This window comes from Gorilla gorilla, chromosome 15 (assembly GCF_029281585.2).
Source record: "Gorilla gorilla gorilla isolate KB3781 chromosome 15, NHGRI_mGorGor1-v2.1_pri, whole genome shotgun sequence".
Taxonomy (NCBI): Eukaryota; Metazoa; Chordata; class Mammalia; order Primates; family Hominidae; genus Gorilla; species Gorilla gorilla.
Genome location: NC_073239.2, coordinates 33444716 through 33470864, shown reverse-complemented (window position 1 = coordinate 33470864; position 26149 = coordinate 33444716). Strand labels below are relative to the sequence as shown.

At 42.4% G+C, this 26149-nt stretch overlaps 1 protein-coding gene and 1 long non-coding RNA gene across 2 annotated transcripts in view; one reads left to right on the top strand and one right to left on the bottom strand.

Annotated features, from left to right (window-relative positions):
* Positions 1–8232, bottom strand: part of SLC7A8 (solute carrier family 7 member 8) — a 58607-nt gene extending 50375 nt beyond the window's left edge. Inside the window, exon 1 of the mRNA XM_004054952.5 lies at positions 7120–8232. Within this exon, the coding sequence (XP_004055000.1) occupies positions 7120–7270 (151 nt within the window). The 5' untranslated portion in view covers positions 7271–8232. The remainder of the gene's footprint in view (positions 1–7119) is intronic.
* Positions 8233–9700: 1468 nt separating this feature from the next.
* LOC109023235 (uncharacterized) lies at positions 9701–25503 on the top strand. The gene is made up of 4 exons (XR_002002614.4): positions 9701–9849; positions 19837–19912; positions 22381–22506; positions 22808–25503. It is a non-coding gene; the product is annotated as an uncharacterized lncRNA (long non-coding RNA).
* Positions 25504–26149: the final 646 nt, after the last annotated feature.

Genomic DNA, 26149 nt, shown 5'->3' with positions numbered 1-26149 from the left:
TTGAGGGAATGTATTATCGCCCTGACAGTAGCAGATTCAACCAAATTACTCCTTGAGCTCTCTGGTTCCTGGAGTCAGGAAGTGTCCAACAGGATCCCCGGTCCCAGCCACCTTGCACTCCAGACTGAGGAGCATTTTAGTTAAGCCTGGTTGCTTCAGATTTTAATGACCTTGCTGGGAATCTAGGCTCTACCATCACCTAGCAATGTATGCTCAGTAAATGGTAGCTACTTATTATTATTACATTGCTGGGCATATAGCCTTTCCCTACTCACCAAGATGTGTTTGTTTTGAAATACCTCCTAGCTGGCTTCTGTCCCAGAATTTTATTTGAGAACAATGAGGGTTTTAATCACATTTTCATCCTGAATGAACCAAATCGTAATCCCTCTATGTTTTGTGTGAGTGTATTTGTATTTTTTAATTGAAGTACAAACTCAAGAAGCAGTTTTCACACTCCCTCCCTCTGGTCAACATCCAGTAGACATTTTTGGGATTAGAAGCTAATACATCATATTAGAGACTAAAATGCAAAATCTTCTAAAGTGGTATAGACCACATGGGTGTGAGATCTTCTATACTTGAAATTTTTCCAAGTCAGTCCAGAGCCATTTCAGTACAGTTATACCCATAGCCACACCTCTCTGTTGACAGAAACCCTTACAATTTTTTCCCCCAATTTTTTCAGTATCAGACATCCGTGGTCTTTCTGGACTCCAATCTCAGGGTTGTCGTCCTCCATGGCCAACTGCCCCACCATGCAATATATATCAGCCTCCTCCTGTCTTGGTTACCAATTAGAAATGAGAAATGGCTAAGTGTTCTGGCTATGGAGTCATCTCAGTTATCAGTGGTGTGACCCTAGGAAAATTAGCTACCAGCTCTGTGACTCAATTTCCCCATTTTTAACGTACAGGTAATTATAATAAGTACTGTCTTAAGATTGTTGTGAAGATTGAATAAAATAATATATGTAAAGAGCTTATAGCTCAGGAATTGGCATTTAGGCTGGGCACGGTGGCTCACACCTATAATCCCAGCACTTTGGGAGGCCGAGGCGGGCAGATCACTTGAGGTCAGGAGTTCGAGACTAGCCTGGCCAACATGGTGAAACCCTGTCTTCACTAAAAATACAAAAATTAGCTGAGCGTGGTAGCTCGCGCCTGTAATCCCTGCTACTCAGGAGGCTGAGGCAGAAGAATCACTTGAATCTGGGAGGGAGAGGTTGCAGTGAGCCGAGATTGCACCACTCCACTCCAGCCTGGGTGACAGAGCAAGACTCTGTCTCAAAAAAAAAAAAAAAAAAAAAGAATTGGGATTTAGTAAGAGCTCAATAAATACTATTTTAAAAAATCATGTTAGTTGGGAGATAGTGGTCTAGTAGCTACATCAGCATCCAGCATTGTTCTGTAGCAAATATACCAAGATCCCCCATAAACATAAATTGTGCTGAAAACAAAATGGTCTGACATTATATACTTTTTAATTTTATTATTACAGCTCTCTGGCCAGCTTTTTCACCTTTGTTAAGTTTAGCTGAAAGCTGCCTCCTTACATATTTTAAATTCTACTTAAAGATTTCTCCATATGTAGTGAAACGTAACCTAACTGGATGTGTAAATAGACTGTAACCTACTTTTGTACCATTCACTGAGTTTCAGCCAATCAAAGGCAGCCAACTGTCCAACCCTTGTTCAAATAAGGAAAATGTAGAGCTGTAACTAATCAAGCTGTTTCTGTACCTTACTTCTATTTCCTGTATGTCACTTGCCTTTTTCTGCCCATAAATCTTCTTCGACCATGAGGCTGCCCCAGAAACTCTGAATCAGTTCTGATTCAAGAGGCTGCCTGATTCACAAATTGTTCTTTGCTCAATTAAACACTGTTAAATTTAATTTGTTTAAGGTTTTCCTTTTAATGCCTTCAAGACATAGATTCTGGTTACATACCTAGATACGTGACTGGTATAAAGTACCTAAATGGCCAGGAACTCTGTGGGTACCTCTAACATGGCTGGGAAGAACACTGGTCCGTAAAGGAAAGGTGTGCATGTGCAGGAATGAATGCGAGCATGGTCTGTGCTGGCCAGATGCCCCTCAGGCTCACCCAAGTCTTCCTGCAATTGCACCGGGAATATTACTTTCTTCCACTCCCAGCTGACAGCCCAGCTCCCCCGCTATACTGGGAATCTTCCTCACTGGGAACACAAAATTAATTGCTATACAATAAGTATTCATTCATCTATAAAAATGAATAAGGACCTCTGTCCAGATTCTAAAAGAAAATACTCCTTTAGGAGATAAAAATAGAAATAGTGAAGAATAATGCTTACAAGCTTGATTCAGGATTCAGACAAGCTCTGGGTTTGAATCCTAGCTCCAATATTTTTTAGTTGTGTGACCTTCAGCAAAGTTGCTTACCCCTTTGAGCCTTTATTTCCTATCTGGAGGAAGAGGTAATAAAGTGTCTACCAAATGAGTTACTGTGAATGACAAATAAGTTCAGGTATGTTAGGTAATTGGATGAGTACCTGGCATATACTAAGTGTTTAATAAACACAGCTATTAACAGTAGCTCTGGTATCATTAATAAATGAACTTTGCTGTCCTCCACACCCTCTTTCGACTTTGGGGGGAACTTCACGTTCATGGTGAAATCTAATTTAATATGCTGCCAACAGGTTTCCTTAGCCAAGTACATGGAGAACAAAAGCCTGGTTAGGTTAGGACGAGGGTGAAGTTAAAAGATTAAAATGGGCCAACCTAATTGTCCAGGTTGATAAAACTACTCTTAGCTTAAAGATTTTCAAGCCAGGTTCCCAGCAGCCCTGCAGATAAATGTTTCCTATTCATATTTTTGTCCTAGAGTCGGTTAAATTCAACAGCCATTTGAGTAAGTATTCCTTAGCAGGCATTCTGTTAAACACTAAAGATTCAGATATATATAAGACACTTGCTTTTTTTTTTTAAGAGGCAAGGTTTTGTTGGGCACCGTGGCCCACACGTGTAACCCCAACACTTCGGGAGGCTGAGGCAGGAGGATTGCTTGAGCCCAGGAGTTCAAGACAGCCTGGGCAACATAGGGAGACTCTGTCTCCAAAAAAAATTAAAAATAATTTAAAAAATTATTAAGCTACTTGGGAGGCTGAGGTGGGAGAATTGCTTTTGAGGCTGCAGTGAGCTATGATTGCACCACTGTACTCCAGCCTGGTTAACAGAGTGAGATCTTGTCTCCAAAAAAAAAAAAAAAAAAAAATGAAGATGAGGCCTTGCTGTGTTGCCTAGGCTGGCCGGAAACTCCTGGGCTAAAATGATCAAGGAGATGGGACTACAGGTATCCACCACCACACCTGGCTCAATTTTTCTCATAGTTCAATTTTTTTTTAAGGACACAATCTTTGATCTAGGAAATAACAGTTTAGTCATTATGCTTTTACCTAAGAAAACTCCCAGAATCAGCTTCCCTACTTCATCTTCGCCTCAAAGCCTTCAAGATGCTTCTTAATCTAGTTCTTAGTAAGAACCTCTCTCTCCTGGCTTCCCACCATTCACATAACTTTGCCCTACTTTAGCTCTTACACAACTAAACCATGTCATTAATTTTGAATGTTCTCTGTTTAGTACATATGCATCTCATCTTCCCAGTCAGGATATAAGGAACTCTCTGGCATAAGTCTTCTATTAATTCATTGTATATTTCCATAACACCTACCATTCTGTTATCCCTGCTTTCAATCATCCATGATGATTGTGAATGAAATTTTACAAAACATGTAGTTTAAATTATCCCTCTTAGTCAGTAAGGTATGAGAGAGATAGATTTAGGGCAAATGTAACTTTGCCACAGTCCCTGAAAAAAAAAAAAAAAGATCTGGGGGCCGGGCACGGTGGCTCATGCCTGTAATCCCAGCACTGATAGGCCGAGGTGGGAGGATTTCTTGAGCCCAGGAGTTGGAGACCAGCCTGGGCGATATAGTGAGACCCTGTTTCTACAAGAAAAAATTTAAAATAGCTAGGTGTCGTGGTGCATGCCTGTGGTCACAGCTACTGAGGAAGCTGAGGTGGAAGGATCGCTTGAGCCCAGGAGTTTGAGGCTGCAGTGATGCAGTGAGCACGCCACAGCACTCCAGCCTAGGCAACACAGCGAGACCCTGTCTCAGAAAAAGAAAGAAAGAAAGAAAGAAAGATTTGGGACAAATTCCACTTTTCCATAACATGTCTCCTGATTCACTTTGAAAATTTCCTTTCTCTTTTTGACTTTTTTTTTTTTTTTGAGATGGAGTCTCGCTCTGTCACCCAGACTGGAGTGCAGTGGCGCAACCTTGGCTCACTGCAACCTCTGCCTTCTGGGTTCAAGCAATTCTCCTGCCTCAGCCTCACGAGTAGCTGGTACTACAGGCGTGCGCCACGACGCCTGGCTAATTTTTTGTATTTTTAGTAGAGACGAGGTTTCACCGTGTTAGCCAGGATGGTCTTGATCTCCTGACCTCGTGATCCGCCCGCCTTGGCCTCCCAAAGTGCTGGGATTACAGGCATGAGCCACCGCACCCGGCCCTCTTTTTGCCTTTTAGTTCTCTTTTTTTCTGCAGTGTTGACATTGGACACCAGATCCCTGAAATCTACACAGAAAATGCCATTTCTATTTTTGCATTTGGTCTTGAAAACACTTGAATCACGATCATCCACTGAGAAACTTCTCCAGAAGAGGAAAGGGCAATTCCTCAGCACATCTGTGACTCAACAGCAACTCAGGAGGGGAAGCAGAATGGATTTTGTCCCCTGTTATCATCTTAAAGGGGAAATTTGTTTCTAGCTTAAGTTGGGGTAGAATAGTGCCTGTTAACTCTACAAGGATCCTCATGTTTTGCAAAAATATCCCGATTTCTCTGAAATCACATATTTGGAATCTTTTTTCATCACGGAACACCAGAGTTGCCATTCTTGTTACTGTAATGCCACCATGGGGAGCTTTGAGATTATTCTCCCATTGAAGTACCATCCATAAGGTTGTGGACAAATCAGTAGTAACATATACCCATAGAAATTGTACTTATTATACCTGAACACTCCCATTTCTTCATAGTCTTAGAAAAAGATGTTAAAGGAAGAGACAAAAACATCAGTATATAGGAAAATACCCTCTACCCTTGAATACCTGAACCTGGAGATCGAGACCATCCTGGCTAACACGGTGAAACCCCGTCTCTACTAAAAATACAAAAAAAATTAGCAGGGCGTGGTGGTGGGCGCCTGTAGTCCCAGCTACTCGGGAGGCCGAGGCAGGAGAATGGCGTGAACCCGGGAGGCAGAGCTTGCAGTGAGCCGAGATCGCGCCACTGCACTCCAGCCTGGGCCACAGAGCGAGACTCCGTCTGAAAAAAAAAAAAAGAATACCTGAACCTATATTGGGAAGGGCGAGCCAGGCTGAGGCAGGAAGAAGGATGTTTAATTGTGCTTGTGTGCCTGTGGGCGTGCGCATGTGTGTATAAGTCAGAACCTTCCTAGAGGGGGAAAATGCTTAATTCTGTCAGTCAAATTGGTGAACGGGCTATTTATAGACCTTAAACTGGCATGTGCTATACATACTGAATACTTGGCTGTTCTCATTTCTTTTGAGCAATTGAGATAAAGTAAAGGAGAGGCAAAAAAAAAAAAAATGTCATGAGAAAAAGTAAAGAGAGATTCAGATCATGACTACAATTTTTCTTATAACATTATCTTTCTTATAACTGTAGATGGCCTGGAAAACTTCCCAGAGTCAGGGAATCACATAAAATAGGATTCCAGGGTGTAGGAGGAGTTGGTGGGGGTGGGGGGGATGGGATTTCATTTTAGAGACTGAAGAGAGCTTGGTCACTGAAGTTCTGGGTGTAGAGGTGAAGAGGATTATCTGAATACTGCACTGATTTTATTTGATTTCAAGAGTGCTCTCCAGTGTCACTATTGCTCAGATGCCAAAATATCTCTGAGCTATTGCATAGAACATGGCGTCAGCCAGAGAAACTGGTTCAGGGGCACCAGGACACAACGAGCTCTCACAAAGGAACTCTGGAGAGATGACAAAGAAGCATATCTATGCCTGACCGTCCTGCACTCCTTTTTCTGGGAAGAAAGTAAAGCCCTCTACCAAAGATAGCAGAACAATCTCTCACTCTGAAGTGAGGGCAGGAATAGTGAGCTATTGCCTGCCATCCATCTCCAAGGCTTCTCTGGAAAGAGGATGTGCTGTCTAGAGACGAAGCTGTATTTGGGACTCCTGCCCTGCAAAGTACATTCAGGGAGTTTGAGTGGCCTGCACTGGCACTCTTGGGGCCACCCAGGTTCCCCACCTTCAGCACCTCCCAGCTAGGACACATATTTTACCCATCAGTTCCTCCTCAACTCCATATTCTACACATTCTAGTTACTCCTGATTCCCTCTGAGAGCTTCACTGGGTCCTCCGTGGCTGTTAAGAAACAGGTGGACTCCACCAGGCAACTGGAGAAACTGCAAACTCTCCACTTACCGAGAGGCACAATCTGTCCCCTCTTTTCTTCCATAACTTCCCCATCTGTGAAATGGGAATGACAGCCCTGTCACAGCTACTTCACACAGTAAAAGTGCTGCATAAGGTGGAAAACGCTAAAATAAAAAGGCAGGGCATTGCTCTTGCTATTTTTAATACCTATCCCATAGTTTCATTTAACATAAAACTGCAAAATAGCTACCAAATGTACCTTAAAAGCCCATCCCCAGCCTGGGAATAATAGCTGCATAAAAACTTGTTCAGGTCCCTCAGTCCCTCCTTAAACCTATCGAACTAGAACCTCCAAGTGTCGAGACCAGGACCTGTATTTTTAAGGAGTTCCCAGGCAATGCTAATCATCAGCCGGGTTTCTGACCACGATTTGCTCCATTCTATGAACACTGGGCAGAATCTTTGCCTGGTTTGGAGGAAGAGATGTATGATGTATTTCCTATGCCTCTCAAACTTGACCAGTGGAGGTGGGTTACAGCTCAGGTGACTGACAATCCTTTTCTAAGGAGTAGGAAGAACAGTAATGCTTTCGAAGGGTTAAGATCTCACAGGAGGACCACCAGAGGGGAGAGGAGGGGTCGGCGGGAAGGAATGGAACTCACCTACGATGATACCACAGGCACTGACCAATCCGATCTCTTTCTTCAGGGCTACTCCGCCCCCTCCGGAACCAGCCTCGGGGCTGGCGTCCGACTCGCCCCCACCTGGGTGTTTCTTTTCGGTGTTGTTTCGGTGCCTGGCTCCTTCTTCCATCCTTCTCAGTAGGATTGCAACCTCAAAAGCTGCCTCCCTTTCTAAATGCGTATTCGTGTAAATATATTGGGAGAGAGCTTTGAATTAGAACGTCCTTTTCCGAAATAGGAACCACTCCTACTCTCTAAAAAAGGCAAGCAGATAAAGGAGAACACGAAAAATATTCCTACTCCGCATTCACACTTTCTGGTCACTCGTGTTTACAAACAAGAAAAGTGTTGCTAAAAAAAAAAAAAGGCCAGGGGAGACATACATTTAAATATAAAAATAGAACTGTGCCAGCGACTCCGGCTGGAATTCTGCTGAAAGGGATGTGTCTTCAGAAACCAGGATGGTTCTGCTCTGTGCACCAGGCAGTGGCTTATTCAGAAAGTGAGCCTGGATTTCCCTTCACCTCTCCCCCTAATAAAACAGGAGACTGACTTTACCTCCCCTTAGTTTTTTCTTTTATGATGAAGACAAAAGTAGTTTTCATTAACGGTAGGAAAAAAGAGCAATCCTCAGGTACTTTCTTCTCTTCTAGAAAAACAAACTGTGAACCTGACCGTGCTGCTCTAGATCTGGTTTCCACCTGCTATGGGTTTCTTTTCCCTTCCCCGTCTTCTGCTTCCGCCTTTCCCAGGTGTCCTCTTCTTTCTCGCTGGTCTTCGTGCCCTTGTTTTCCTCTTTTCGATCGCCGTTCTACTGCACAGCCTGCCCCATCCCTCTGGTTTCGGGAGAGTGGCTTCTCCACACACTAACGTGCTTCTCTTTAGCGAGGGGTTTTATTCGCCCGCCGAGGCTCCGCCCCTGCCTCCTCTGCTCCCCTCCATCCTCAGTCCCGTCTCCTCCCTCCTCTGCAATGTAAGTATTAGCACAAAGCCCCCAAACAGCACTGAGAAAATGGACTAAGTTATTTCTTTTTGCAATCGTCTCTCGCTTTCTCCATCTTTCTCCTTGCAACCAAGTGGAAGTAAACTCCTTCCACGTCAACTGTTCCGGGAGAGCTCATTAGCTAGTATAATGTTACAGGTCATACAGCATCTGTGAGCTTTATAAATAAAGGAACAGTTGTGCAGATACTTTTAATGCCATCAGAAATAAACTAGCCAATGTATTAAAAAATATTTAGGACTGGATCATTTGAGAATACAGGAGAGAACGTTGAAGGGACATCATCTTCGAGTTTCCTAAAAATAGGGGGAATCGACGGGTGGGGGAGGGAAATAGAAGGAATTAACAATGGGAAAAAGGTTCTTTTAGCGTAATTGTGAGCTACGAAGAGTACAGAGGAAACAAAATCGCCAGGCGCGGTGGCTCACGCCTGTAATCCCAGCGCTTTGGGAGGCTGACGGGGGAGGATCACGTGAGGCCAGGAGTCTGAGACCAGCCTGTGCAACAGAGCGAGACCCCGTCTACTAAAAATTTTAAAATTAGCCGGGTGCAGTGGTGCAGGCCTGTAGTCTTAGCTACTCAGGAGGCTGAGGCTGGAGGATTGCTTGAGCTCAGGAGGTCAAGGCTGCAGTGAGCTATGATGACGCCACTGCACTCCAGCCTGGGAGGTAGAGCAAGACCCTGTCTCAAAAACAAAACAAAACAAAAAGCCAGAAAAACCACATGCACATACAAAAAGATAAAAAACAAAATCACCGGGTAGCCTTGTTGTTCACAGCTCTTATTTAGGACTGGCTGAAACATGAAAAAAAATGACTCAAACCCTGGTCCTGCAACTTCTAATATTTTTGCATTTATAAACTATTTGAAAAGCACACATGGGGAATTATCAGTATATCGCTGATCATGAAACATACTTGTTGATGTTAGAATAACTAGCTTATTACCATATTGAAATGATGCCTCCACTTTCTTGAAGAATTTCACTCAGAAACTGCTGCCTTAAGGCGAGGGCGACAATGTCTATTTATAATTGTAAAGTATTTCGAAAAAACAGCATGAAGCAATATAGTGGACAACACTATAAGTCTAAAATAAAGTTATTTTTAGCCTTATTAAATATATTATGCAAAATTATTTAATTTTAAAGTGGGCCTAAAAAATAAAGTTCCCCCAAACTGACCCCTAACTACAGAAATTTGGCCTCACTTTCTGGAAAATGTTCCAAAAGATTTTGGGTTTTAAGGAAAATAAATACTTAATTCCTTAAAATGAGGTTTGTTGAGCTATCATAGCAAAAGCTTTTTCAAATGGGGTAAAGTCCAATCATCAGTCATCTGCCCCCTTGATCACTCAGCAAGTATTAAGAGGTTTCAAAGGTTGGGAGGAACTTCCTCTCCTCCTTTTGCTAGTTCAAGACACAGCAAATTAAAAGACTCAGCAAAAAAAAAAAAAAAAAAAAAAAAAAACAGCAAACAACAAAAAAAAACCAGACAAGGCAGGGAATATATAGCACAAAACTCCATGGGAGGGAATGAGTCATGGGAAATGAAAAAATGTCGAATTTGCCTCTAGCCTTTCCTGACAACCTTAGAAAGCACTGAGGGAAAATTTGATAGATTCATTTGTATACATTCAGATTTGAAGACTTCTGCTCCGATTTCAACATCGCCATATAAAACAAATTATGTTTCTGCTTCTTAAACGTGAGTTCTTTCAGTAATATTTGGTAGTTCTAATTTATATGATGCAGACTTAATGTGGGATAAAACATGAATGTGATGAATTTGAGGTCTCTTGCTAAAACCAGTGCAAACTGATAACCATATGGTAAGCTTTAGCCCTCTCAAATTGTGAACTAAGAAGCTAAGGGGGTTATGGGATCAAATACGTTCTTGGAATACAGTGGTACTAGGTGCACACGTTGGAAAGGAAGAGTTGCTGATGATTAGTATTTCTATGTCTTTAGCACTTGGAATTTATAAGTGGCTTATTACCATTGATTACTGGTGCGATGTAATATCTAGGAAAGGGGCTGGGCACGGTGGCTCATGCCTGTAATTCCAGCACTTTAGGAGGCTGAAGCAGGTGGAGTGCTTGAGCTCAGGAGTTCAAGACCAGACTGGGCAATGTGGTGAAACCCCATCTCTACAAAAAATACAAAAATTAGCTGGGTGTGGTGGCTCACGCCTGTAATCCCAGCTACTCAGGAGGCTGAGGTGGGAGGATCGTGTGAGCCATGGAAGTTGAGGCTGCAATGAGCCAAGATCGCACCACTGCACTCCAGCCTGGGTGGCAAAGTGAGACCCTGTCTTTAAAAAAAACCAAACCAAACCAAACAAACAAACAAAGCTAGGAAAGGAATCTCCCCACTTTCAAAGGGAGCATTATTTATATTAAGTGCCTCTCTTTAGGTTGGAATCTTTTTGTGACATAAACTCTTAAGTGTGTCAAAATTCCTCGTGACTAACATTGAACACAAGAGAGAAAGAAAAGCCTTGGTGTAATATGTTGACAGAAATCTGTAAAAAATTACAAACTAATGTTTATTAAATTTTGAGCATTTTTTTTTTTTTTTGGAGAAGGAGTCTCGCTCTGTTGCTCTGGCTGGACTTGGTGTAATATGTTGACAAAAATCTGTAAAAAATTACAAACTAATGTTTATTAAATTTTGAGCATTTTTTTTTTTTGAGAAGGAGTCTCGCTCTGTTGCTCTGGGTGGACTGCAGTGGTGCGATCTCGGCTCTCGGCTCACTGCAACCTCTGGCTCCTAGGTTCAAGTGATTCTCCTGCCTCAGCCTCCTAAGTAGCTGGGATTACAGGCACCTGCCACCATGCCTGGCTAATTTTTGTGTTTTTAGTAGAGACGGGGTTTCACCCTGTTGGTTAGGCTCGTCTTGAACTCCTAACCTCGTGATCCACCCGCCTCGGCCTCCCAAAGTGCTGGGATTACTCTATTCTGCATTTGCCTTTATATTTTTATTCTATTCTCTACGTTTAAATAGTGCTTTATAGCCCACAAATGGTTTTCTGAACAATATCTCAATTTTTTTCCTCCTCATGTAGTATCTTGGGCAGACGAGGCAGTTATCTTAAAGATTTTAAAAATTAGAAACCTGAGGCTTAAAGAAATATTTTACCTGAGGTAAAAAACAAGACAGTCTATTTGAGGGCAAATGGGAGATCGATAGTTTACTCTGAGCACTTTTTCAGGATGCTATAGCTACTGGTCGAAGCCTCAACTTCTTTCACCTGAGGGAAACTCTGTGTTTTTGCTTTGGTGTCTTAACTGTGCCTTTTAGAGACTCACCTTGATCCTAACACTTATCTGCTCAGTGAGACCGACAGGACTTCACCTGGGCCCCCCCAACATTTGTCACCCCCTTCGCACAGTCCTCAGTGTGGCCATATCCCAAGTATGTAGTACAATTCTGTTTCCAATATCGGAGCCACTGTTTCAGCTGTTTTGCATGCTTCAGATCAGAAGAAATTGATCCCTTTAACTAGGGAAGATTATGGATGAAAGGCCGTTTTCTTAAAATATGGATTTAGAAAGAGAAAGGCTGTGCGTGGCTGACACCTACTGGACAGAAAAGGTTATGGCTTGGGGACATGCTGCTTGTGATAGTTAAAACACAAACACACACAAACCCCACGCAGTCATGTTCTAATATTCCCCTACTCTCCCTTTTTTTAGAGACAGGGTCTCACTCTGTCACCCAGGCTGGAGTGTAGTGGCACAATCACAGCTCACAGCAGCCTCAAACTCCTGGGCTCAAGTGATCCTCCCGCCTCAGCCTCCCAAGTAGCTGGGACTACAGATGTGCGCCACCACACCCGGGTTAATATTCCCTTTCTGAGAAAGTTAGACGTGTCTGCTAATGCAAAGGAATAGAGCACAAAGCTCATGCACTCCATTCCTGATTTTTTTTTTCTAGATCCAATAGACAGCACTTTATTCTTGCTTTTTGTAACAGAGCTGGGAAGTCTGAGGTTACCAACAAAGGACCCAAATCTCTCCCTGGAGTCAACTCACAGTCCATGTGCTCACTCCATCCTTCTTCTCGTAACTATGTGCCCCATATCTATGTGCTTTAGTTTAAAGCAGAAGGAAACCCTGCTTTAAATTAAAGCCAAATTTCTTCCCAGAGTCCCAGGGATCACTGCCTATGGTCGATTAGATGGGGCCTTCCTGAGCCAGTAGTTTTAGAAGACTTTACTTCATTAGAAAATGAAAAGCACAGCCGCCCCGTCTGGGAGGGAGGTGGGGGGGTCAGCCCCCTGCCCGGCCAGCCGCCCCGTCCGGGAGGTGAGGGGCGCCTCTGCCCGGCCGCCCCCGCTGGGAAGTGAGGAGCCCCTCTGCCTGGCCACCACCCCGTCTAGGAGGTGTACCCAACAGCTCATTGAGAACGGGCCATGATGACAATGGCGGTTTTGTGGAATAGAAAAGGGGGCAAGGTGGGGAAAAGATTGAGAAATCAGAAGGTTGCTGTGTCTGTGTAGAAAGAAGTAGATATGGGAAACTTTTCATTTTGTTCTGTACTAAGAAAAATTCTTCTGCCTTGGGATCCTGTTGATCTGTGACCTTACCCCCAACCCTGTGCTCTCTGAAACATGTGCTGTGTCCACTCAGGGTTAAATGGATTAAGGGCGGTGCAAGATGTGCTTTGTTAAACAGATGCTTGAAGGCAGCATGCTCGTTAAGAGTCATCACCACTCCCTAATCTCAAGTACCCAGGGACACAATCACTCTGCCTAGGAAAACCAGAGACCTTTGTTCACTTGTTTGTCTGCTGACCTTCCCTCCACTACTGTCCTATGACCCTGCCAAATCCCCCTCTGCGAGAAACACCCAAGAATGATCAATAAAAAAAAGAAAAGAAAAGAAAATGAAAAGCAGATGAAAATTAATGAGAAAAGAAGAAAAAAATAAAAAAAGAAAAGGCCAAAATAGGTCAGAAAGAAAGGAAGATGAAATGAGGAGACTCGGTCAGTGATTAAGCCCTTTTTAGTGTATGCTCTGTTTGCCTTTTGGGCATATTCATAAATTCAAAGGAAGTTGTGTCTTCTAGGGTTTATGCGGTCCTGAGAATTTGGATGCAGCAGACCCTGCTTTGTTATGATGGTTAATTAATTCAGCTCTTCTGGAGATAATGATGAATCCTTGCTCTGACACCAGAGACAAAAATTCCAACACATTACTCCTCTGTCTGCTGCACTTGGTGGGATTCCATGAAGCCAGCCCAGCACTAGTGCGAAAGAAATAAAGAGGCACTGCCTGTGGCAGGCCAGATCTCCGCATTTTCTTGATTCTTTTGCTGGGCCCAATCTGTCATGGGGCCTTAACAGTCTTCTTTCTAAGGATTTAAGTGACTCCAGTTTTGAATACTTAAATATGGAAACTTCCCCTTCCTAATTGGTTTTCACTATGTTTGACAAAGATGAGGGTTTTTTTTTTTTTTTAGAGATAGGGTCTCACTCTCACTCTGTCACCCAGGTTGGAGTGCAGTGGTGTGATCACAGCTCACTGCAACCTCGAACTTCTGGGTTCAAGTGATCCTCCTGCCTCAGCCTCTCAAGTAGTTGGGACTACAGGTGCACACCACTATGCCTGGCAAATTTTTAAAAAATTTTTAGTAAAGATGAGGTCTTACTGCGTTGCCCAGGCTGATCTCAAAGTCCTAGCCTGAAGCATTCCTCCAGCCTCAGCTTCCCAAAGTGCTGGGAGCCACTGTGTGAGCCACTGTGCTGGGCGTCAGGTTTTTAAAGATGTAGATGACAAGTTCCCTGAGGGCAAAGACCTGCTTTGCTCACTGCTGTAACCCCAGTACCTAAAATGGTGCCTGGCACTCAATAAATATGATTGATTGAATGAATTAATGTATAAATAAATGTTGATGTACATTAATGCATAATAAATAAAATAATTACCAAATGACTCCTTGATATACCAACTAATTGTAGCAAGACGTAGCCGTTGGTGCCTGTACAGGGGCTGGACCACAGAAAGAGAAGAAAAAGACAATCAAGGTTTTGACTTTGAAGATTATTTTATACAGAGCACAGATCTCAAGCAGGCCCTTAACACTGCCAGCAATCCTACCACAATCTTGTAGTTAACTGACCTTTCCACTTACCTGCTCCTCTCTTCAAACCAATACCACACCCCAAATCTTCGCTTCTAGTTGACATCTTTGACTATTGTTTCATGGAGAAAATGAGAATAGGCGGAAGAGAACTTCCCCATGCTCCATTTACTAAATCTGTCAATCTACCTGTAGCTCTCCCCACATCCTCCGCCTTCCCTCCCATTGAAATGAATGTGCTGTCTGTGTTCCTATGTATCTCCCCTATTTGTGCACTAGCTTCCCTATCCTATCTCCCAAAGTCTCAAGACTTTGCTCTTGAAATTATTCTCTTCTCTCCTACATCATCAGTTTTTCACTGTCTCCTGGATTATTCCTGTCAGCACACAGATGTGCTGTAATAACTCCCATTGAAAAACAAACAGGCCAGACTGGGTGGCTCACGTCTATAATCCCATCACTTTGGGAGGCCAAGGCGGGAGGATCACTTGAGTCCAGGAATTTAAGACCAGCCTGGGCAATATAGCAAAACCTTGTTTCTACTAAACATTAAAAAAAAAAAAAATTAGCCGGGTGTGGTGGTGCATGCCTGTAGTATCAGCAACTCAGGAGGCTGACGTAGGAGGATTGCTTGAGCCACAGGGTTGGGGCTGCAGTGAGCCATGTTCGTGCCACTGCACTCCAGCCTGTACAACAGAGTGAGTTCTTATCTGAAAATATGTGAAAAAATGAACAGAACTTCTCTTGATGCTCCATTCCTTTCAGCTACCACCCAACTTCTCTGCTCCCATCTGTACTTCCTCATCTCCATTGGTACTTGGAATTACCACATCAAAGCTTTTGTCCCCATCACCTTGTGGAATCCATTGTTGTCAAGGTCACCAACATCTACTCTATCAATTGGACCACCGGTGGTCTAATCTAGCAATCATTTCTCAGTCCTTATCTTACTGATCTTACGGCAGCATGTGGCCAGCTAATGGCTCTGGAGCACCCACTCTCCTGGCTTCCCCCAACCTCATTTGTCTCTTTTTAGGCTCCTGGCTGGATCCTTTCCTTCTCCAATCTCTTCTCTTCTCTGTCCTCCCTCTCTAGCTGTGTGATCTCATCCAGTCCCATGGCTTTCAGTAGCAACTCTATACTGATATTTTCCAAATTTATAGATCCAGTCCTAATCTCTTGCATAAACTCTGGAATCAGCTATCTAACCACCTAATTGATGTCTCTGTTTTGGGTGTTTCATAGGCACCTCTAGCCTAATATGCCCAAAAGAGAGTGCGTGCTTTCCGCTCCAAGCCTGATTTTTGCCCAGTATTCCCCACTTTAGTAAATGGCGCTAGTTGGTCAGGCCAAAATATCTTGGAGTCAACCTTGACTTATCTTTTTCTCATATATCCTACATTTGGTTTGTCAGCCAATCCCTGTTAGCTGTAGCTTCGAATCAAATCTCGCAAATATCGAGAGACTGATCACTTCTTACCATCTCCACTGCTACCATCCTGGTTCATCACCGCTTCACCATCAGCTCTCACCTACGCTGTTTCAATAGCCTTCTAATTGGTCTCCCAATTTCCACATGTTTCTCCTACAAATGTTCTCCTACACTTTATTCTCTACACGGCAGCCAGAATGATCGTTTGTAATCACAGATCAGGTCATGTCCCTCCCCTGTTCAAAACCCTCCAACGCTGCCTGTCACAGCTAACTAGAATCAAACCTGCAGGTCCTGGTGGCCACTTGGACTTCATACCCTTCTCTTCCTTTCACGTGGTCCTCCAGTCTCATAGGCCTCCTTCCTAGTCCTTGAACACTAAGCTCTGCCTCAGGGCCTGGTGGTAGCTGAAGCCTCCGTCAGGGTCAGTCTTCCTGCAGACCGTCTTGGGGGTGTCCTCGCTTTCTCACATCATGCACATCCCTCTACAAATATCACCTCCTCACGGGGGACTTCTCTGACCACCCAATAGAAAGTCCATCTCAGGCTGCGCGCAGTGGCTCACTCCTGTAATCCCAGCACTTTGGGAGGCTGAGGTGGGTGGATCGCCTGAGGTCAGGAGTTTAAGACCAGCCTGGCCAACATGGCAAAACTCCATCCCTACTAAAAATACAAAAATTAACCAGGCATGGTGGCGGTGCACACCTGTAGTCCCAGCTACTTGGGAGGCTGAGGCAGGAGACTCACTTGAACCCGGGAGGCGGACGTTGTAGTGAGCCGAGATCGCACTGCACCCTGGGCGACAAAGTGAGACCCTGTCTCAAAAAAAAAAAAAAAAAGCAAGAAAGTCCACCTCCATCCCATCACCTGTACCTTGCCTTTTATAATATCTGCCACTACTTAACATAATTTGTTTGTTTGTTTGTTCCTCATTTGTCTTTCCTATTAAAATGTAAGCTCTGAATTATTGATGTTGTTAGTTGGTTTTTCTTGGGGGTAATGATATTACAGTTATTGTTAAAAAGTTTTATCTTTTAGAGATATATGCCAATATATTTATGGATGAAATAATCTGATATCTTGGATTTGTTTCAAATAACATAGGAGGAAGAATAGAGGGAAGGATAGGTTACCAGCAAAAAGGCTGAGTTTATATTGTTTAAGTGGGATGATGGGTAATAGTCCATTAGACTGTCTTCTTTTATATATGTTTAAATTTTTCTGTAATAAAAAACAAACAAATAAAACCTTTGCTTGTTTCTTCACCAGTATTTACCTAAGGCCTAGAGCAGTTCTTGGTATATAGAAGGCACTCAACAAATACATACTTATTCGATATTCATTGTATATTGAATCTTTGGGAGAGTAAAGGTATATTTTCAAGATAAATTTTATTCAGTTACTGTAAATTATTGGAAATCTAAATTCATGTTTCCAAAGGAGGATTTTACAGAGTCTGCCCTTTCAGGCCATGCATTCAAGAATATTCTAATTAAAAAGTCAGGAAACAACAGGTGCTGGAGAGGATGTGGAGAAATAGGAACACTTTTACACTGTTGGTGGGACTGTAAACTAGTTCAACCATTGTGGAAGACAGTGTGGTGATTCCTCAAAGATCTAGAACTAGAAATACCATTTGACCCAGCCATCCTATTACTGGGTGTATACCCAAAGGATTATAAATCATGCTGCTATAAAGACACATGAACACGTATGTTTATTGCGGCACTATTCACAATAGCAAAGACTTGGAACCAACCCAAATGTCCATCAATGATAGACTGGATTAAGAAAATGTAGCACATATACACCAAGGAATACTATGCAGCCATAAAAAAGGATGAGTTCATGTCCTTTGTAGGGACATGGATGAAGCTGGAAATCATCATTCTCAGCAAACTATCACAAGGACAAAAAACCAAACACCGCATGTTCTCACTCATAGGTGGGAATTGAACAATGAGAACACTTGGACACAGGAAGGGGAACATCACACACCGGGGACTGTCGTGGGGTGGGGGGGAGGGGGAAGGGATAGCATTAGGAGATATACCTAATGTGAATGACGAGTTAATGGGTGCAGCACACCAACATGGCACATGTATACATATGTAACAAACCTGCACGTTGTGCACATGTACCCTAGAACTTAAAGTATAATAATAATAAAAAAGAATATTCTAATTATGGGAATGCCAGAAACTATAGTCACTAATTTGGTGATAACTATGCCTTTATGCCTTTAATTATCTTCATAAGACCAATTTTTTAAAAATATAGCTTTATGGCCAGGTGCGGTGGCTCATGCCTGTAATCCCAGCACTTTGGGAGGCCGAGGCGGGCGGATCACCTGAGGTCGGGAGTTTGAGACCAGCCTGACCAGCATGGAGAAACCCTGTCTCTACTAAAAATACAAAAATTAGCCGGGCATGGTGGCACATGCTTGTAATCCCAGCTACTAGGGAGGCTGAGGCAGGAGAATCGCCTGGGAGGTGGAGGTTGCTGTGAGCCGAGACCACACCATTGCACTCCAGCCTGGGCAACAAGAGAGACACTCTGTCTCAAAAAAAAAAAAAATATATATATATATATATACGTATATATATATATATATATAGCTTTATTTGTCTTACCTCTTTTTCACCAAATCATAATAATCAACTGTACTCTCCTGTACCAGAAATGTGTGGCAAAGTTGGGGAGAAAACCCAAAAGTTTAGTAAGGGGAAAATTTATAGACCCAGTCACTTGAAACTTTGGCCGGACTATAGTTTGGAGATCACTGATACAGAATATAAAATCCATGGTAATAGAATGTGGCCTTTTTAATTTCTAGTACTATACAATTTATCAGACTGACAGAGAAAGCTATTCTAATAGAAAGTGAATTACAAACACCCAGATGTATTCAGTTAACTTCATTAACATATTCAGTCAATAGTGATCTACTGTTTATTGTGCCAGACACTGGGGATATTACAGTGAACAAAGACCATCTGCCTTCAAGGACCTCATAGACCTTAAATACAAATGCTTTTGATCTTCTCTTTCCTCTTGAAGTCCAGGTATAGCTTAGTTACCTAGAGTCCCCAACAAAGGAGCAGTGCACATTTGAGGTAAGCTCTGGCATGAAAGCCACAGACAATAACAAACATAGATGACGCTGGGGTGGAAAAAAAACCTCCCCCAAATTGTACTTTTTATACTTAGAGGTGTAAGAGAAAGTGTTGCTTCCATAAAACAAAAAAGGAACACTCATAAAACAATAGAAAGCTCTTAGAAATTAAAATATGATGAAAGAAGTTAATATTCTGTAGAAGGGTTAGAAAATAAAGTTGAGAAAACTCTAAAAGATAGGTTAAAAAGATGAAAAGACAAAATATAAAATTAGAGGACTAATTCAGGATTTTCCAACATCTGACTAATGGGAGTAAAACAACAGAAAACAGAGAGGAGAAAACAAAGAAATAATGCAAATAATGCAAAAACAATTCTGGAAGTGAAAAACACGAGTGTCCACGTTGAAACAGCATACTGAGCACCTAGAACAATAAAAGATAAAAAAAAGCAAGTCCCACATCAAGGCACATCATGAGGAATGTTCATACTACTGAGAACCAAAGAGAAGATCCTGAAAACCTCCAGTGAAGAAAAATGGGTTATACATACAGAATGTTACCAGAGGCCGGGTGTGTTGGCTCATACCTGTAAACTCAGCACTTTGGCAGATCACCTGAGGTCGGGAGTTCGGACCAGCCTGACCAACATGGAGAAACCCCATCTCCCCTAAAAATACAAAATTAGCCTGTGTGGTGGTGCATGCCTATAACCCCAGCTACTCAGGAGGCTGAGGCAGGAGAATCTCTTGAACCTGGGAGGTGGAGGTTGCGGTGAGCCGAGATTGCGCCATTGCACTCCAGCTTGGGCAACAAGAGCGGAACTCCATCTCAAAAAAAAAAAAAAAAAAAAGAATGTTACCAGAATGGCACTGCCTTTCTCAGCAGCAATACTATTATAGAAGTTTAAATGGATCAATGTCTTCAAAATTGGGAATGAATATGATTTTCAACTCAGAAAATTATACATTGCCAAAGTATCAATCAAAAGTGGGTATAAAATAAAATCTCTATCAAAATATAAGATCTCACATTTACCTCTCTTGTGTTCTTTTTCAGAAAGCTGTTGGAGAATGTGCACACCAAAATAAGGGAATAAGTAAAGGAGGAAGAAGACCCTGGGTTCAGGAATAAGGTACCACAACTAGAGACAGTCAAAGAGAATTCCTAGGATAAGAGGGTGAATTAGGACCAGACAGCCACCCCTCCAGAGGGAGGGCAGAATGGAGGACTCAAGAGGATGTCTCCCAGAAAATAAAAATGCAGCTGAGGATTACTTGATGTTTGGCAGCCTGGAACGTAGTATCCAGGGGTTGGATTTATGTTTTTATCAAATGAGTCTAAGAAGAACTAGCGATAATGACACAGAAAAGCAAGCAAATGAAAACATGAGGCAAGTATTAACTTCAAGGAATTGTTTGATTTGGCTCAGCAATAAAGAATATGTAGATAGTCATAATAACGCATACTAGTAGAAGATTTAACAAAAAAAAGGAAGAATGGAAAGAGAAGAAGAGTGGGGGTAGTTATTATAAGTTTTATAGTACAATACGACTTTTAAAACCATATACTATCTTTCTTTTTTTCTGAGATGGAGTGTCACTCTTGTTGCCCAAGTTGGAGTGCAGTGGCGCGATCTCGGCTCACTGCAACCTCTGCCTCCTGAGTTCAAGTGATTCTCCTGCCTCAGCCTCCCAAGTAGATGGGATTACAGGAGCCTGCCACTACGCCTGGCTAATTTTTGTATTTTTAGTAGAGACAGGGTTTCACCATGTTGGCCAGGCTGGTCTGGAACTCCTGACCTAAAGTGATCCACCCGCCTCGGCCTCCCGAAGTGCTGGGTTTACAGGCACGAGCCACCATGCCTGGCCTCATATACTATCACTTAAAAATTAAAAACAAAAGAGGAAAATAGGTAGCAGACAAGCACTACATAAACATGGCAGCAATGGTATTATCAGTCACATTAGAATTTAAGGCAAAAAGCATCAATATATATAAAGGAGGCCAATATAAAATAATTAAAAGAACACTCAAGAAGATATGACAATCTTGAACTTCTAAGTACCTAAAAATAAGGCTTGAAATATATGAAGAAAAAATTGATAGAATTGAAAAACAAATTTGAAAAATTTGCAATCATTGGGAGAAATTTTAATGTACCTCTATTAGAAGCTGATAAATCAGCCAGGTGCAGTGACACACGCCTATAATCCCAGCACTTTGGGAGGCTGAGGCGGGCAGATCATCTGAGCTCAGGAGTTTGAGACCACCCTGGGCAACATGGTGAAACTGCATCTCTACTAAAATAAAAATTATCTGGGCGTGGTAGTGCCCACCTGTAGTCCCAGCTATGTGGGAGGCTGAGGCATGAGACTCGCATGAGCCTGGGAGGTGGAGTTTGCAGTGAGCTGAGATCGTGCCACTGCGCTCCAGCTTGGGCTACAGAGTGAGACTCTGTCTCAAAAAAAAAAAAAAAAAAAAAAAAAAGCAACGCTGCTGTGTCAAACAGGCCAGAAAAATTAGTAAACAGATAAAATATTTGAACAAATTAACAAGCTTGATCTAACAGATTTCTAAAGAACCGTGCATTAAAAAATAGAGAGTACACATTATTTCCAAGTATGCATGGTATATGTAAAACATTTTGATTTACTGGGTCACAGAGGGACTCTAGAAATTTCAAAGATGTGAAATCATACAGTATCGCACAGATTCTTGGGTCACAATGAAATTAAATTAGCAATCAACAATTAAAATAGAAAATAAGGTAAAGACTTTTGGGAAATTTGAAAATGAACTAAATAACTCGGTTAAATAATAATAATGGAAATTATGAAATAACTAGAAGTTAACTGACAATGAAAGTACTGCATATAGGAGCCAGGTGTTGTGGTGCACGTCTACAGTCCCAGCTATTTGGGAGACTGAGGTGGAAGGATTGCTTGATCTCAGGAGTTCAAGACCAGCTTGGGCAACATAGTGACACTCTGTCTCGAAAGAAAAAAAAAAAAAAACCCATGAGATGCAGCTAAAGTAGTATTCTGAGGTAAATGTAAAGTCTTACAGATTTAGAAAACATGGAAGATTTATAATAAATGAATTAAGCTATATCAGAGGAACCAAATGGAATTATAAGTGCTTGACTCGTAGCCCATCTTCACCATATCTCTTGTCTACCTCTAAGGCTTCGATGTCCTTTGTTCCCATGATTCACCCTCACTGCTCTAGAACCAATTGTTTTGTAACACTCTTCCTTCATTATAGTCTCATTTCTGTTCAGTAATTCAATTTAGTGCTAATTCTCCCTTACTTCATGCACTCATTTCGTGTGCTCAGTATCTTCTTCCAACACTCCCTGGACCTCCACACCTCAAATGAAACCTGTGCTCTCCCGACAGCACATCCACCCTCCTAATACTCCTCAGTAGAGATGGGTCCTTGCCATGTTCTGATGGCACCTGGACGGTGGAAGGGACTAGCATGTATTGAGCAATCACTATGAGCCAGACACTTCATGTAACAAGGAATTTCGTCATGTTTAATTTCATTTAACCTTCCAAACAGCCTTTCAAGGTAAACGTTGTTTTGTATTTTACAAAGGAGGAAACAGGTTCAAGATTACGTGACTTGACAAGGACACACACAATGGCAGAGCTGTAACTGGACTCTAAATCTTGATTGACCTCACTGCATTTGCTCTTTTCACTGTGCCACGGGAGAAAAAAGGTATGACATTCTTTTCTATCTTGGTTGCTTTCAATCATGACATTGTTATTTCTCAATTCTTCTCTGGATGCTTAGTACCACTTGGTCACATCCTCAATTGCTGCTGTCTACTGACCTCTGAAAACTTCCTTATGAACGGGAGCACCTGGCTTAGCATTTACTCTGCAAATCAGAGCCTAGACGCTTTGATTTGGTAAAAGTGCCTTTTACCAGGTGCCGAAAAATTTCTTTCTGATTGTAACTACCAATCCTCTGAGTGCCCACTGTCTCTCTGTCATTATTCTTTCTGCTCTTTCTCCAGCCTGCCCCACTCTGCCATTCTTCACTCTGAGGCCTGAGTAATCATGCCAAAATGCATGGCCCAACCTCTGGCTGGCTTCCAAGCCCACCCTGCGTCACCACTGCTCTCTGTGCCACAGCCACACCAACCTCCTTTCAGTCCTCAGATGACCTACCAAAGGGCTCAAAAAAAAAAAAGAAAAGAAACAGGAGCCTGCTCTGTCACACGGGCTGGAGGGCAGTGGAGTGATCATAGCTCACTACAGCCTTGAATTCCTGGGCTCAAGCAATCCTCCCGCCTCAGCCTCCTGAGTAGCTAGGACTACAGGGCTGCACCACCATGCCCAGCTAATTTTTAAAATATTTTTATAGAGATGGGGTCTTGCTATGTTGCCCAGGCTGATCTTGAACTCCTGGTCTCAAGCAATCCTCCTGCCTAGGCCTCCTAAAGTGCTGGGATTACAGGCATGAGCCACTGTTCTAGGGCCCAAAGGGCTTTTTTTGTGTCCATGCTCTTCCTTCTGCCTAGAGGCTTCTCTTCCCCCTTAGCCTAGTTCACTGCTATTCATCCTTCTGATCTAGCATAAGTGTTACTTCCTCAAAGAAGCCCCCACCCACCCCATTCTTGGCCCTAGAGTGTGTTCTTTGTTTCAGAGTCCTCACTTGTGATAACTAGAGTGATTTTATGATTAATGTCTACCTCCCCATCTAGACTGCAAACTCCGTGAGTGCAGGGACAATGGGGCTTTTTTTGCTCACTAATGTCTCCAGGGCCCAGTACAGTGCCTAGGACTAAGTAGGTACCCAATTTAAAATTGCTGAATGAATGTATATAGGACATGTATGTGGTAGCACTTGGTGGACAGTTGGATATATGGTATCCCTAGCCCAGGAGAAAGATTTGGGCTAAAAAAATCAGATTTAAGAGTTATTAGTACATAAGTGGTCACTGATGTTATCATCCAGAAAGGGTGAGAAAAATATAACAAGAGGCCAGGCACTGTGGCTCACGCCTGTAAGCCTGGCACTTTGGGAGGCTGAGGCAGGTGGATTTCATGAGGCCAGGAGTTTGAGACCAGCCTGGCCAACATGGTGAAACCCTGTCTCTACTAAAAATACAAAAATTAGCCATGTGTGGTGGTGCATGCCTGTAGTCCCAGCTACTTGCGAGGTCGAGGCATGAGAATTGCTTGAACCGGGAGGCGGAGGTTGCAGTGAGCTGAGATCATGCCACTGCACTCCAGCCTGGCAACAGAGCGAGACTCCATCTCAAAAATAAACAAGCAAACAAACAAACAAACAAAATACAAAAATTAAGCTGGGAGTGGCGGTGCATGCCTGTAGTCCCAGCTACTTGGGAGGCTGAGGCAGGAGAATCACTTGAACCTGGGAGGCAGAGGTTGCAGGGAGCTGAGATGGCACCACTACACTCCAGCTTGGGCCACAGAGTGAGACTCTGTCTCAAAAAAAAAAAAAAAAAAGGTTAATAAGGAGAATATGCCACGCAAAGGGAAACCACATGCACAGAGGCACACGGGTGAGACAGTCTGATCTAAATTTAATGTGACTGAAGTTTGGTAAAGCCTTTTACCAAATATTGAGAGATGCAAAAAGAAATGTAAATTATGAAGAGTTTAGTGCCATGCTCATTAAATTGTCTTTAAAATGTTGGGTAATTTTAAGCAGAACAGTGATTGGATCTGGCAGCAGTGGTGGGATGGAATGGAGCTGGGCAAATCGAGGGGCGGGGAGCAGTTAAGAGGCAATTAATCAAAGCAAGGAGTAAAGAAGGACTGAAATAAAGCAAGAGTGGCAAAAATGGAAAGAAATGGATTCAAGACATATTTATAAAATGTGTATAATCAATGAACAATTGTACTTCTAGAAAATTACTTTTACATATAATTGCATGAGTGCTCAAAGATAAATGAATAAAGATGTTTATTACAGCATTTATTGCAATAATTAAAAATTGGAAACACTCTATAAGTATATCAATATGGGATTGATTAATTAAATTAAGGTGTAATTAATCAGATAACTTTTGACAAGAACTATGTATAAAGATAAAAATGAGCTATCAACTAAATAAATTATAGATATTATGTATAATACCACATTTTAGTTTAAGTGTATATAATATATATGTATGTTGTGTGTTGGTATATACATTGAAAGAAATTCTGGAAGGATTTATACAAAGGCTGTCAACCATGTTTGTCTTTGGGGAATAAGATCAGAGGTGATGGGCTTTCGATTTCTAATTTATAAACCTGTGGCTGGGTGCGGTGGTTTACGCCTGTAATCCCAGCACTTTGGGAGGCCAAGGCGGGCGGATTACCTGTCTTGATACCACCAAAAGGAAATTTTAGATTACCTTTAGATAATGTTCCACGTTATCTAGGAATTTAGCTTAAAAGGTATAATTATAGGGATTTAATTTCTTTTAAGGTTATTTGTGGCCGGGCGCAGTAGCTCACGCCTGTAATCCCAACACTTTGGGAGGCCGAGGAGGGTTGATCACTTGAGGTCAGGAGTTCGAGACCAGCCTAGCCAACATGGTGAAAGCCCATGTCTAATAAAAATACTAAAATTAGCCGGGTATGGTGGTGGGTGCCTGTAAACACAGCTACTTGGGAGGCTGAGGCAGGAGAATCGCTTGAACCTGGGGGGTGGAGGTTGCGGTGAACCGAGACTGCGCCACTGCACTCCAGTCTGGGTGACACAGCAAGACTCTGTTTCTAAATAAATAAATAAATAAAATAACAATACTTTATAAACTTGTGTTTTAATCTTTTTTAACAACTAAATGCAACGTGATTCTGGATAGAGAAAACACATATTTTTTCTCTCTTTTTCTTTTTCTCTTTTTTTGAGATGGAGTCTTGCCCTGTCACCCAGGCTGGATTGCAGTGGCACGATCTCGGCTCACTGCCAGCTCCGCCTCCCGGCTTCACTCCACGAGTAGCTGGGACAACAGGCGCCCGCCACCATGCCCGGCTAATTTTTTCGTATTTTTAGTAGAGACGAGGTTTCACCGTGTGTTAGCCAGGAAGGTCTCGATCTCCTGACCTCGTCATCCGCCTGCCTCGGCCTCCCAAAGTGCTGGGATTACAAGTGTGAGCCACTGCGCCTGGCGTCTCTCTTTTTCTATAAAGGATATTTGTGGGAAAATTGGCAAAATTTGAATAAAGTTTCTAGATTAGACAATGCAGTATCAATGTTAATTTCTTGATTTTGATCATTGAACTTTGCTTATGTAAGAGAATGTCCTTGTTTCTAGGAAGTACACACTATAAAGTATTTAGGGGTAACAGGGCATTATGTCTGCAACTTATTCTCAAATAACACAGAAGAAAACAAT